The sequence below is a fragment of the Gouania willdenowi genome, chromosome 14, assembly GCF_900634775.1.
Source record: "Gouania willdenowi chromosome 14, fGouWil2.1, whole genome shotgun sequence".
Taxonomy (NCBI): domain Eukaryota; kingdom Metazoa; phylum Chordata; class Actinopteri; order Blenniiformes; family Gobiesocidae; genus Gouania; species Gouania willdenowi.
Genome location: NC_041057.1, coordinates 18601092 through 18616499, shown reverse-complemented (window position 1 = coordinate 18616499; position 15408 = coordinate 18601092). Strand labels below are relative to the sequence as shown.

General features: G+C 36.3%; 2 protein-coding genes across 3 annotated transcripts; both read left to right on the top strand.

The window, feature by feature from the left end:
• Positions 1–852: 852 nt before the first annotated feature.
• gjb1a (gap junction protein beta 1a) lies at positions 853–4431 on the top strand. Of its 2 annotated transcripts, none has more exons than XM_028466259.1 (2): positions 853–974; positions 2414–4431. In XM_028466259.1, the coding sequence occupies exon 2, from the start codon at positions 2428–2430 to the stop codon at positions 3148–3150; it is 723 nt and encodes a 240-aa protein (XP_028322060.1). In that variant the 5' UTR covers positions 853–974; positions 2414–2427; the 3' UTR covers positions 3151–4431. The 2 variants fall into 2 exon arrangements, with proteins under 2 accessions (XP_028322060.1, XP_028322058.1); XM_028466257.1 differs by lacking the exon at positions 853–974 and adding an exon at positions 1387–1431.
• A 1299-nt stretch (positions 4432–5730) lies between these two features.
• Positions 5731–12030, top strand: LOC114475456 (gap junction alpha-3 protein-like). Its single transcript, XM_028466256.1, has 2 exons — positions 5731–6024; positions 8502–12030. The coding sequence occupies exon 2, from the start codon at positions 8553–8555 to the stop codon at positions 9600–9602; it is 1050 nt and encodes a 349-aa protein (XP_028322057.1). The 5' UTR covers positions 5731–6024; positions 8502–8552; the 3' UTR covers positions 9603–12030.
• The last annotated feature ends 3378 nt before the right edge of the window (positions 12031–15408 follow it).

Sequence of the window (15408 nt, the reverse complement as noted above, 5' to 3'; positions counted from 1 at the left end):
TACCAAGGGCTCAGAGAAGAGCTGGAGAAGGCCTGGAGGGTGAAGGCAGTCGGGTCACTTGGGGCAGTGACCTCCAAACTGAAAGAGTGGCTCCAGCAGATCCCAGGAAATACATCAGACATCTCGGTCCAGAAAAGTGCAGTGCTAGGAACAGCAAAGACACTATACATATATATATATATATATATATATATATATATATATATATATATATATATATATATATATATATATGTATAGTGTCTTTGCTCATATATATATATATATTGGTTTAATATATTCTCATTTGTGTTCTTTTGCTATAATGTTGGTGTTGCTGTTAGTAAAGTTAAGTCTGTAATATTTTAGTAGTAAAAGCCATAATAAAACTATTTGTGATGCCTTTACATACAAACATAAAGGTAGCAAACAAATCTGTTAAGCATTATATCAACATTTCTAACATAAATTGACACCAAGCTGGATCACCAGTGATTGTATTTGAAAGATTTGCAGCACAAATGTCCCTACTGCCAGACATTAGGCCATTATTTGTGGATGTAAAGGTCGAGGATAGAAAGAAAAAGAAAGCGTGACAGATTTTTGTAATGATAACCCTTTGTGGCCTCATCCTGATATTTGCACTCATTCTTTTATATCCCCATGCGTCAAAGACATCCTCCACTTCTGCGAAACACAGCACAATGAGTCCATGCCATCCCGCATGGATTCTTCAGCTGACCAGGGTTGGAAACCTTTGATCTGAACTATGAATGTGTTTGTTTGGTGCGAATAAAAGGAGCTATTGTATGCAAATGATTTGCCCAGAGGCATATGACCTCTGCAGTGCGGGGCAGTGGCTAGTATGAGACAAATCATTAGCAATGCAAAGTCGTGGTGTTCTGATACTCTTGTTCTCTGTTATGTATATTTTGAAGTGTAGAAATGTCTAGCTGATGCTTTCTGATGTGCTTAATGTGTAGCAGCAGCTGAAGGTAAGTTCGTTTTTATTTCTCTCTGGGTTTACACTTTCTGCAGACATGGAGATCCTGGATGATTGCTTTTATCTGTGACTTTTGGTGCTTTTTGTGCATCGTGGGAGTCCATCTGTTACACTTATTTTCAACAAGTTTTGGTTTTCAACAGGTTTCATATTTAAAAAAATATTCTTTGAGCTATTTTAGCACGTGAGTAATAAAATAATGGCTTTTTATTCAATTGTCTTTGTTCATCTGCTGGACCTGTTTTTGGAGACATTAGTGAACTTTGATCACTGTTGAATGCTCCACCTTGGTGTCTGCTGGTGGTGGTCTGTTGTCACATGATGCATAGTGCCACACCTCTGTATGTGTAGCCCTTCTTAGTCTATGGACTCGCATCCATTCACACACAGTGGGTCACCTTCGTCCTTCGCTCTGCCTCCTATGCCTCTCACTCCTCCAGCTGAGCAGGGTAACAGCTTTGACATTTATATTGGATCAAAGAATCTGACAGTTCTCTATCACAGAGACAAAAAACAAAAAAAAATCAATTGGTACAAGAAAGATCAAGTCTAGATATGGATTGTCTGATTTGGTGAAATTGCTTTATTTTTTATGCATTCTTTAGTATGAAAGATCATGTGAATCATAACTATGTTTATTGAGAAGCTATTTGCACAATAGCTTCTTGTGTGTATTTATTTGTTTGTATAAAAATATATTTTATGTTTTTATTCTGTCTGATTTTGATGAGAAAACCTGACGATTCTGCAAGTTGTATATGTACTGTTTGAATACAGTTTTTTTTTTTTGATAGCTTAAAATTTCAACGAGTTTAGTTTACTGTAAATGTAACAAACTGTCACACTTTCAAAGGTGGAACCGGTCCATTTTATATATTAAAAATACAAATTTAAAAAATGACATGAAAGTCCTAATAATTTAGTTGTAAAAAGTTATTAGCTGCTTTGATTGCATCGAGATGGGAAGAGATGTGATGAAAATGAGTTAGAATATATTTAGAGTGACTGATGCAAAACAAACATGTTACTGTATCGACCTACCTTATTTTACACAAGGATGGGATCATCTGCTAATGTAGAAACGATGAAAAATATATTCTTAAATTATTGATACTTTGAATAAAATTGACAATAATAAAACAAATATTTTGTGAAATAATGCATTTTAGTTTTTTTGTTGTAAAATTTTCAAAAATAACTCATTTTTTGGATTATTTGCTAAATATTAACAATGTATAAAGACTCAATTAATGTTGAGCATTTGATTACGCAACCATTTTTTTTGCTTGGCACCATATTAAAATCAGATAAAGTCTTAATTTGATTGCCTTATTCCCATATTTCCTGTAATGTGTTGGACATGACAAACAGTATTGACTCTCAAAGTAATGTCAACTATAATTGTTGGCTCTTTTTCTTTCCTCTCTCCAGACCCAGAGCCGAAGATGAACTGGATGTCATTTTATGTTGTCATCAGTGGTGTAAACCGACACTCGACCGGCATCGGCCGCATTTGGCTGTCTGTCCTTTTCATTTTCCGTATCCTGGTTCTGGTGGTTGCCGCTGAGAGTGTGTGGGGTGACGAGAAATCCGGCTTCACTTGCAACACCCAGCAGCCCGGCTGCAACAGTGTCTGCTATGATCACTTCTTTCCCATCTCCCACATCCGTCTCTGGGCTCTACAGCTCATCCTGGTCTCCTGTCCTGCCCTGCTGGTAGCCATGCACGTGGCTCACATCCGCCATGTTGACAAGAGGCTTTATAAACAGTCAGGGAAGGACAGTAGCAAAGACCTGGAACAAATAAAGGCCCGAAAAATGAAAATCACAGGAGCCCTGTGGTGGACGTACATCATCAGCTTGTGTTTTCGATTTGTCTTTGAAGTCACCTTCATGTATGTGTTTTACATCATCTACCCTGGTTACAAGATGATCCGGCTGGTGAAATGTGACTCATATCCCTGTCCCAACACCGTAGACTGCTTTGTCTCAAGGCCCACAGAGAAGACGGTGTTTACTGTCTTCATGCTGGCTGTGTCTGGGGTCTGTATTGTCCTAAACATTGCCGAGATGTTCTTCTTAGTGGCAAAAGCCTGCAGTAAGAATAGGCATGACGCTGGAGATGCAAATATTGGATCTTGGATTCAACAAAAGCTTTTCTCATACTAAGTACAACAACTTAGAAGTACACACAACACAGGTATGGAAGGCCGTTTGAGCATAAAGTTGATATCGGTGAATTATCAACCACAGTCAAGCTCTACTAGTATTCTATTTTGGAGTGCATGTACGGTACTCAATTTTGGTAAACTAGAGTGTGAGTACACTTTACTAGTAGTGAAGTGTCACTAGTTGTACCAGAGTTGCAAAAAGTGTGACTAGAACTATCAGTAGACTTAAAAATGTTCACCAGTACTACTAGTTAGTCTTGTATGCAATAAGGAGGCAGGGAAACGATAAGTCAGGCTTTCATTGGCTTTCAAGAATATTACAACCAATCAGGGAGCTGGATTTGGTTTTAATCCCTCCTACTTCATTTGAATTGTATCAACTGGCACTACTCGTGAATTTTTTGGCTTTACTAGCACTACTAGTAGACTAAAAACAGTTTACTAGTAATACTAGTGAGTTTTAAGTAGTAGTAAACAAAAACAAAACAAAAAAAATCAGTTTTACTAGTAAAGGTTTTTGGAGCGCTATTTTCTTCTTCCCAATATTTCAGCAGCATATGCACAGTTATAGGATATATCGGACAATATAATATACCGATTGACCACACTTTAATCTTCTGTTACCATCATAATTTAATATTAAATTATATTTAATGTAGTAGTATCTCATGAAGACATGGAAAATCTAATTATTTTTAACAATGACTTTTCTGATACATTTAAATATACATTATTGTACAACACACTGTGGGAATTATGATTGCTTGTAATATGGAGATACCTTGCAGTTAAAATGTTTGTAACTATAGTAATATTTTTCAGAAAGTTCCCACTTGTCTCCCAGAAGCAAATTGAAAGGTCAGGCACTGATGTTGGATGAGAAGTTTATGTCCCTGTTATAAATCATCATAAAAGTTCTTTTTAAAGCTGCAGTCATGTTCTCCAGACACACAAATTGCCAAAAATGTTGCAATGGAAAACCTTTTTTATTAGGATGTTTTAAGCATTGTTCTTGAGCTGTTCTTAAGACTAGAGGTAAAGTATGTAGAGACTTTGCAAAAGGAGAAAGCTAAGATTTCAACCCTGCTGTGTTATACTTCTTTATGTTGGTATGTTAATTTCACTGGCTTTGGACATGCTTATTGGCTGTGTAAGGTAATATGGATAAATGTAAAACTATGTTGGCATGGGTTTTATAGCTATTATGTTATTATTTATTATTCATCTTTTACAGTGAAAGGAGGAAACTGGAAAGTAATAAAATGAAACTAAACTGAAACAGACCTGATGCAATTCTAACACATGACTACATGTCTTTTATTGGCATGGTAAAGGCAATAAAATGTCAAATTCAAGCAAAAACTTACTATTGTCTTATGCTTAATTGTAATTGTAATTAATTTATTAATTAGCCTTTATTGTCATATACATACAGGTACATATATTAAATTTGTTCTCTGCATTTAACCCATCCCTAAGGAGATACCTAATACAATAGATTCTTTACATTTATTGTAATGATGGGTGTTAATACAGTATAATAAAGTCAATCAATGTTTATTTAATTGTTTTATTTACAGAACTTTTCAAAAAAAAATGTAATTTAACATCATGTATCTCTAAAACAATCTACAGTTTCTCAAAAAATGATTTTTTTTCCACATTTTTTAAATAATTATAATGTATTGTTACTGTGCTGTAGCTAAAAAAGGCCAGAAGGCAGGTGTCATCTTTGAGACCAACTACAGCTGCCACTACAGTTTTGAGGATATCGATAGCCCAACCGTCTAAAGTCGGCCGTCTGAGGGTCACGATGGTTGACCTCGCCGACAGCTGGACCTGACATGGCTCAAGGAATGAGGGCACTCTTCTTTTTACAGAACACTGCAACACTAAACATCTAAAAAAAGGTCCTAAAGATGACCAATAAGTCACTGACAGCCTCAAAGCCAAAACAAATGCTGGTTCGGGTTTGTTTGAGCAGTTACTGAGTTTGGACAAAGTTCAGTCAATAACCATTAAAATAACATTCCTTGGTTTTATTATTGCCCAAAGTATTAATGTCATGTGAACAAAACAACGGATGAAAATCCAATTAATTCAATACAGAAACAAAAAATAGATGGAAAGCCAATAAATTGTGTCAATAAAAATAGAAACAAAGCACCTGATAGTGATAATAACGATTAGAAAATAAAGCACTTTGAAAATCATACTTAGCACATGAGCAGAAATAATTGCTCTTTAACACCAAAGTCAGACGGAGATGATCTCGGTCCCATTTGTATGTTGTAACAAGTTGTACAGTATCTCCAGCAGCTCATACTACAGGTAAAGCACTAATCTAAAACCATCTATATGACCTGTAGGGGTCTTTCAGCACCCGACACAAAGCCAAAGCCCCCCACTGTTCCTCTGAGAAATGACTTTATGGTGTATAAAGCAATTCCTCATAAATACTCTGACAAAAAAAAAAAAAGCCACTCCCTTCCCTATGAAATATATTTAGACACCGACATGTACACTTAACCTGAATCCTCACTGGACTCCTCAGCTGCCATTCAGTTGAACAGAAACACCTCTTGATCCAGAGGAGTTTTTTTTAACACTCTTTTCAACAGTCAGTGCAGGTTTTCATTTGTGGCAGCATGCAGACATAGGGGGCTAGTTGTGTTAGCATTTTTTAAACACAGGGTATTGATGAGGTCAGAGTTGGAGGAAGGGAGCGTACCAGACGGGATCATAAAGACTTCTGTGAATTGCATTTGAAGGAGGTTAATCTTGGGGTTGCAACAATCTCAGAGATCGTGTCCACACAGTGGAATGAAGCAGCTGGGTCACCACGTCTTTGGAGGGCAAAGACCATAACAAGGTAAGGCTTCTCAATAACACAATATGCTAAAATATATGTATATAATTCAAGGGTATTTCTAAGTGACTTTAACTATCAGGGATTGTTTTAAATTCCACCAATTCCACTTTTGCTTAATGGTCGCCCAGTACCCAGAGGACACGCAAAACTATTTTTATTTTGTTCTTAGCCGTGTGGCAATCAATAGGCCCCCGAAATATAAACTAGAAACCTAACTCTAGGTCCTTGGAGCACTGGAGGGTATACTGTGTCACAAGATCTACTGTATGTTGAGACTTGAAGTTTCACCAAGCCTGCTGCAGGGCTTCCTCACTCACACACTGTCATAATGTTGTGGGCCTCGTGGCCCACTTTATCAGCACACCATGGACAGGGCACAACCTTTAAGAATACAAAAAGAGAATTGATGGCGGAAATCTAATCTTCATTGGCAGGGCTTCTGTCAGTTTTCTAAAAAAAAAAAAAAAACAGCAAACTGTCGACAACTTTGTCATTGGCATTGAACGGGACTTACAGTACTTGATATTGTATCCTGATGTACAAGGAAAAAATTCACAATAATGACAAAAGAAAATTGAATCATGAAACTAATGAATAAGACTGCATACGAACTTTAAATTAAAGTAAGATTTATGACAGTTTTTCTCTTTCCAGTGCAAATCAAATAAGTGCGATCTGTTTTTGATTGCATACATACGTTACTACTGGCATACTAATATTACTACTTCTAAAGATAATAAACTAATAATAATATGGTAAAAAAAAAATAATTGTGTACAGCTCACCCACATCTTACCAATCTAGCACCATATAATCAGAATTGGCAATAATACAGACCCTTTCCAAAAAATTAGAATATCGTGGAAAAGTTGTCTAATTTCCATAACTCCATTCAAAAAGTTAAACTTTCATAGATTATAGATCCAGGGCCTACAATTTAAATGATTTCAAGTATGTATGTGTTTATCTTTACATAATTTGGGCTTCCAGCTCATAAAACCCACAAAAACAGGAATTCAAAAAATGAAAATATTGTGAAGAAAACACTATTTACTTTTAAGTTTTTGCAGAAAAAAAAGAGGAGATGAAGGACTGGACTGTTGGCCTGTGGTCCAAGGTCCTCTTTTCAGATCAAAGTAGAGTGTGCCTTTTTTTCTGGAATCAAGGTCCAAGGGTTTGGAGGAAGACTGGTGAGGAACAGAATCCAAGCTGCTTGAGGTCCAGTGTGAAATATCCACAGTCAGTCATGATTTGGGGTGAAATGTTCTGTTCTGTTCCTCACCCGTTTTCTGCAAAAACTGAGAAGTAAATGCTGATTTTTTTTTTTCACAGTATTCTAAATTTTTGAAATTCTATTTTTGTGGGTTTTATGAGCTGGAAGCTGAAATTACGTAAAAATAAACAAATAAATACTTGAAATCGTTTAAATTGTGGGCCCTGAATCTATAATTTATGAAGGTTTAACTTTTTGAATGGAATTATGGAAATTAAACAACTTTTCCATGATATTCTATTTTTTTTGGAAAGGGTCTGTATATAGTTAATGTAGTCAAATGTATCTATACCAAACTTTTACTATAATCCCAAATTTCCTGTAAATGTGCATTGTTTGATATGGGTGACCACTATAGCAAGATGGGAAAATATTTTGAAAGTAATCGGTTTAAATTTTAGCAATCCAATTCTGAGAACATTATTTCACAGATTTTGGACCAATGACTCTCACTCAAAAAAGTTAGATGTTAAACTCTTAATAAATATGTGTCAACTAGAGCAGTGGTTCTCTACCTTGTTTTTTGGCTCAAGTACCCCTTTCTCTTATTTCTGAATCCAAGTACCCCGCCCTTTTGTCCGACTATAACATTTGAAAAATAACTAATATAAAACATAATGATGGAATGAATGAGTGATAACACACATTTTAAAGAAACTCTTCATAAATAAGTGAAATTGTATTTAGTGACTCCTGAATAGATTTATTTCTAAGACTGAAACTTGAATTTTCAGTTCATATTGTAATCATGATCATTTCTATTATAATTTGGTGGGTTTTTGTGTGTTTTTGGTTTCATTTTGTGTATTTTTTCATTATTCATCTGTGTTATTCAGTATGTTTTCCTCATATTTTGTGTGTTTTAGTAATAATAATAATACATCTTATTTACAGGCATTTTTCTAAAAACTCAAAGACAATTTACAGGTTAAAGCAAAAACAGCAAATATGTTGATGAAAACAAAGAATTATAAATCAGAAAAAAGAAAGAACAACAGGTGCTGTCATTTGTTAATTTTCCTCTAATCCTTAACTAGGATTTACTATTAGCATCTATTTTGAACTACGCAAAACAACTTGAAATTTGTAGTTATATTTTGAAAACCAGCAGTGATGTTTTCTTTGTCATTATTCCTAATATCTATTTGTCTGAGTATGTTTATTTGACGCAAAATTATTTGAAACATTTACACTCTTTTTCTAGGTTTCTCTCTTGGTTTGGAAGACAGAGCTGAGGGAATCCTCCTAAACCAGTATGGCAGACTGGAACTTGTTGGCGAAGTTGCTGGAGAGTGCTCAGGAACATTCTTCTGTTGTGGGGAAAGTATGGCTGACGGTGCTGTTCATCTTCCGTATCATGGTGCTGGGAGCCGCTGCTGAGAAGGTGTGGGGAGACGAACAGTCGGGCTTCACATGTGACACTAAACAACCCGGTTGTCAAAATGTTTGCTACGACAAGACCTTTCCGATTTCTCACATCCGCTTCTGGGTACTGCAGATCATTTTTGTCTCCATACCAACTCTCATTTATCTGGGCCACATCCTTCACCTAGTCCGCATGGAGGAAAAAGAGAAACAAAAGCAAAAGGAACTTGAAGCACAGAATGAAAAGCACAAACAGCCCCATAGCAGTAAGGCCAAGAGGAACCCTATTAGAGACGGCCAAGGCCACGTGCATTTGAAAGGTGCACTGCTCCGTACGTATGTTTTCAATGTTATCTTCAAGACCTTGTTTGAAGTGGGATTTATTGTGGCTCAGTACTTCCTGTATGGTTTTAGGCTCAAGCCAATGTACACTTGTGATCGCTGGCCTTGCCCAAATGTGGTTAACTGCTACATCTCCCGACCCACTGAGAAGACAATCTTTATCATTTTCATGCTGGCCGTTGCCTCCGTCTCCCTCCTGCTCAACCTAGTGGAGATGTACCATCTTGGTTTCACAAAATGCCACCAGGGTCTTCGTTACCGAAATGCAAAGCCTGCAATTGAGGAACCAAAAGCTCTAAGTGATACAGTCATACCCTTCGTCCCCAGTTACAACCTCTTCGGTGATCATTCTGAACCCTTCCCGACTGGACATAAGTTCAACATAGCCGACCCCGTTTCTCCCTACAACCCATACAATAGCAAAGCTTTTCAGATGCAGAACAGAGACAACTATGATGTGGAAAAGAAGGTTGAAGATGACTTGAAGGAAAGGACCAACTCCAGTATTGTCTCTGATGTACCAAGTGGCAGCTTGCGCACAAACAGTCAGTCAAGCAAACAAAGCACTAAGACCAGGTCGGATGACCTGAAGATCTGAGAACTTTCTCTACCCTAACCCAAGAGTAGTTCTGGGAAGGCCACTGTTTTGTTTTTTCATCTTGTATTGATATAGGCGGAGCAAACATCAAGAAAAACATTGATATCTAATTGATATTGTATTTTAAGGCTCTCGGAGACACAGAGAAGAGCAAATTTGGGAGTCTTAAGAGATGAGAGTGTTCCAAAGGTCTTCAGCACCTTCATCAAAACTGTGATCTACTTCATCTAGACAAGGTTAGCAGAGCTACCTCTCAGATTAAAGGCTGTGGGTTCATTTTTCAGGCTGTTGTCTTTCTGAAGGGTTTGCATGATCTCTTTTTGGTGTCACTGGGTATTCTTTTCACAGTCAGAAGATATGACTTCTGGCCATGCTTGTTCCAACCATGGAAGACTTTCTTCTGAAAGTTGAATGGTTTTCAATGACTCCTAAAAGTTAAGAGGGTTTAATCCTTATTATTTGTTTCAGCTGTGTGTGATATGGTTTACTAAAAATCATTTATCTTTTATAATGCTCTGCTAAATGCCACATCAGAACTATTCCCTTAAATCTAGCAATTCCCAAATTGTGGGGCACAGTCCTCTGCTGGCCCTGAAGATACAGCAGGTTGGCCATCAAAGGTCAGGACTTAGTTCTTAATTTTGTATTTGATTTTTTAAAATAATTTTTCCAATGCACATTTCTATTAAAAACTGATTAAACAACAGGATCTCATGGGGAACTGTGCCCCTGCCACAAAAATAAAAGTTTCACAGTTTGTGCATGTAACCACTACCTCCACATTTTGAGTTTCAAACAGTGTGTTTCAATTGGAAGTTATTTTGTGCAATCACATCAGTTTTTGGGTTATGGTTAAGGTTATGGTCAGGCTTATGGTCAATGTAATAACCATCCATTAAAATGTATTGCTTTGCAATCCCCACCAGGAAGCACCACAACATTTTATGTTTATGTTTATTTATTAGGATCCCCATTAGCACAGCGAAAGCTGCTGCTATTCTTCCTGGGGTCTGTAGAAAAATACAGAATGTACAGTTAGTGTAAATACAATTACAGAAAGATAAACAAAGTTCTGGGCTTTAAAATACAAAACTTGAACAACAGTAATCAACATTATTATCATGTGATGTACACGTCATGTAAAAATATGACCTGGTGTATCTTACAGTCAAGATACTACGATTCCATTAATGAAATAAGTATCATATTCACTTAGGCATTATAAAAACATAACTAAATCACAATAAAAACATAATGAAATCCCAAAGGTACAGACTTCACTCTGGAACAGCTTTAAATTAAATTCTAACCTACTTAGTTACTAACCTACCAGTAAGTTTTTATGGAGCGATTTATTCAACAAAATAAACTTTTTCAGAATTGCTTTGAATCTAAAAGAGTTTTCCATCAGAACTATTTTGTGACAACCAGCACAAAAAAAAAATGTGTCACGCAACACATAAATATTTGAGCTGCGCGTGACGGATAAATATTGTGCCATGCAGCACATAAAAAAAAAATGAAAAAATGGTCTTGTCAAATTTTTCAAACTTCATTTTGTGTCATTGTCACAAACATTGTGAGACTTGACTGGATCAAACAAAGAACCCACAGGGTGATTACATTTATTTAACTATTGAGCAAATATTTGTATGATTTTAAGGTGGCGTTGTTGGCTTTCCCAGTGAGCAAAAAGTGGTCCGAAATACTTCCAAAGACGTCTTCTCCATATATCCAGAAGACGTCCTCAGAAGAGCCAGAATTTTTACGTCTTTTCTAGACGTTTTATTTTGGACTTTATATAGACGTCATTAAAATACGTCAAAATGACATCTTCTCCATATATGTCAATGTCATTTATCAGCTAATTCTGGCTGTCATATAGACGTCCAGATCATGGCCTGGACTGGCCGACGTGATATCAACTTGTCTTGGACGTCCATAGACGTTGCTTGCTCAGTGAGTTGTTGGCTTTGGTGATGGGCTTCCTAATGTTTTACGATGGACAGGGACTTGACATTTTGTTTTCCACTTTGTCAAAAATGCTGATACAGTACTGATATATTGTATGCTCTCATATCCAGATCCAAAATGATGGTCTCTCGTGACGTGCTGTGGCATGTTTACAGGACGTGTAGCAATTAGCAGCAGGCTAGTGCTACATTGGTGTCGCTAGCTAGCCTAGCATCACATCTTAACTCAAGATCTTGCTGTTTCAGATAAACCATAAACATTTCAAATGTATTCTGTGGCTGGTTCCAGCACGTTCTTAGGATGTTACGTCTTTAATTTATGTCTTTAAAAGACACTTCATGTCTCAGGGTTCTTGGTTGCCTTGAGCAGCTACATCAAAATAAACCGTCTGAAACTATAAGTTACATGTGGTGGTGGTACAATAATTGTTTTCTCAGTTGATAGTTTGGTGTTTTTAAAGATGAACAATTGTCATTGTACGAAACAATAATAAATTGTGTGTTTTACAAAAATTTGTTGTGACCAACTTTTTTCAGAGAAACCGTTGCAAAGGTTTTGTATAGGGATGTAACGATTAATCGCAAGGCAGTTAAAAAACGATTCATAGGTATCACGGTTGATATCGACTTTCTGAAAATTGAATCGCAGTACTTTTTTTACAAGTGTAGACGGCGGGCGGAGTCTGCTAATACTTTCTTTCTGGCCGCCTTCTACTCTTAAATATGTTAATAAATGATTCATTACCCCTTAAGCACCGAAAGAATATCTGTAATATTACTTGAATATCTGTAAAAGTCACGTTTTTCTATTAGCTCTGTCTGCTAGCATAGCTTCTCTTCTTCACTGCAAGATATCTGCATGCCAACCGACCACTGTGTTACCAGCGCCCTCTGCTGGTCCAAACAAATATGACGTAAATCAGTGCAATCACGTTTTTTGTTTTTTTTTAAAGTCCAATTGTTAAGGCACAAAATACATTTTCAGTTGCACTTTTAAAAGAAAAAGAACTATTATGCAGTTTTGCATTGTTTATTATAGAACCAGAATTTAAATTAATAGGCTTCATTTTAATTTGTATTATTCCTTTATTTATTTCATTCAAGATTTATTTTTAGTTAAATTGCATTGTTTTGAATAGTTTTTCAAGGAATTCTTTTGACAATGAAAAATAAAAGGAAAATTGTACAGTATTTTCTAGTTTTTTCCCCAAGAAAAAAATTGTCTACAGTCCTATTTTGTAAAATAAATCATGAGAGAATCGTATCGTGAACCCAGTATCGTGAATCGAATCGTATCAGGAGTTGAGTGAATCGTTACATCCCTAGTTTTGTACCATAATTTTCAGCAAAATCCCTATTACTGAGACCTTAAAGAGGAGCATGCGCTTGTCTTTTACACAAGTCATTTTTAGCTTGAACTTTAATTTTCTGAATGACAAAATTTGTGAAGAAAGATTAAAGTGCTTTAAAGAAAAGAGCTCTGAAAAAAATGGGTTTGTTTTTTATATGAATGTGAATATTGTTGAGCATGTAAATGTCAACAAACTTTATTTTCCCTTAGATTATTCAAGAACATTACATATGTGTAATGTGGAATATGGTGGTGTTTAGTTTGCTTATCTTCAGATATTAGGCTTTATATCCACAAACATAGGATAGAAAATGCATTGTTTCTTAAATGAATTCATGTAGACCTATTACACTGATGCATTCATCGGAAAGGTTTTTGCTAGGGATCAGAACCTTTCTAAGAAACGCATAATAAAACATGAAGCACTATTGTTCTCTTGCATCTGGAGGTTGTACGCTTTCTTGGTTGGTTTGATTTGCAATTGTATACAATTTAATTATTTATTTAGGGACTGAAAAGCTACTTGCTGGAATATTTAAGTCATCCATGCCATGTTCATGGTGAAAAACTAAATGTAACTAAAAGTTGCCTCTGCTGGCTATAGCTGGCGTATGTTATGAGTGTTCCATTGCCCATGGTTTGAGGTACAGTACAGTTATTCAGAATTTCCAAATACTGCTTCTTTCATCTTGTTATCTTCAGTCTTCATTACAGTGTTTCTTAAATTGTTTTATTGCACAATGACGATTACAATGTAAAAATGTTCCCATATAGGCCTACGGGATAAATTGTAGTCTAACAGAAATTCACAAATGTTGCGATCCTTTTATATTTTGATGGTTCAACCCATAATCCTAAGCGGCCCCACAGTTGCTGGCTGTAACTCCAAGCGGCATGCGTGGACTCTTTACCACATCCTGATATAGACTTCTGACATACAACATATTTGATCAGGAATTTTAATTGACGACTGTTAATGCCACGTTGTTGCTATCACATCACTGAGGAGTTTTATGTAAAATTGACCTTCCTACAATGTCCCTATTCTGTAATAGGGCTGCAAGAAACACACGCAGGATGTTCTTTACTGTAACGGTGCCCCAAATAAAAGGCAATTTAAAAAAAAACCTCAATAAAATAAAAATCATTACTTCACCCTCAAAGTTAATGACATACCCCAACTTACTGATTCAGTCATTTGAAGATAGTCTAGACTTGTTTAGAAAGACACAGTTAGGGATTTGGTGTTTGGAGATGTTGTGATTAAGCGGCTGCACTGTTGGTGATCACGCAGCGTGTCACGACTCATCTGTTCCCAACGTAGTCGTACATCTCTAATAGCTGCATTCATCCACACACTATGGCACTCGTCAGCAGTGCGTACTAAGGCTTTGGGATCTGTTACACACTAAATTATTACAAAACTCTACTCCTGACGTATAGTAGTGTTAAATTTGCGAACACAATCATTCCAACGCAGGCTAGTCACTGTGTTTTATTAAAAATTCTGGTAAGAAGCAATTTGTAGATTTACATTTGAGAAAGTTTAAGTATAGAAAACAGTTGTTCGATATTCATTGTGTGCAATTTTTCAGTCTGAACAACAACAATAATAAAGAAATATTAAAAAACATCATTTAAAGCAGTTTTTTAGCCATTTTTTTTTTTACCAAATAGATGGGTTTCCGTTTCTCGAGTTACCCATGATTCCCTGCACACGTCACCATCTTGTGCGTCGCTGTAACCTTTACTGGTGACCCAAGTCACCGATTTTACCCAATTCTAGTCGCGTGTCATGCCACATACATGCGTTGTGTTACTCAAACTAAGTGAAGCCAGGGGAAAATACAAGACAGTTTTATTGCATTCCTAAAATAATAACTAGTCAAGGAGAACAAACAGAACGTCTGTCCACGGAACGGAGAAACAAATGGCTAGCTATCATCAACAGGAAAGGTTTCCGACCTAACCCAGAAAAAGTGCACGATGGACACAAAAAAGGCCGACAAAACAGCACTGATCAGCTGATTGGTGACTGTTTAAAAAGCCAAGAAAAACCTGAATTTTCAGCTTGTGTGCAGCATTAGCTTTAACAGTTGACTTGGTAGACCAATACCACCTTTCCGCTAAAAATATTTCAAGTAATCAACGCTGCAACGGGAAATGTAATCTAAATCTCTGTCAGACTTGTCAGTTTATCCCCCTCGACCAGAGAGAGTGTGAAAAGACTTATTATTTTTTGGGGTAAAAATATAAGCGTGACCGCCCTCTATGAGTTGAAACTGGATATCACAATCAAATTTTGCTATTGGCTTAGATGGAGGCCAGTGATGTTATAGAAGCAGCTTTTGTAATGAACCACGGCTGTGTTCGAAATCGCATAATAACATATTAAACTAAATATGACGTCAGTAGATAGTATGAAAAAAATAAAATAAAAATAACAAAAAAGTAACAAATACACAAAATGGCTCGTAACACA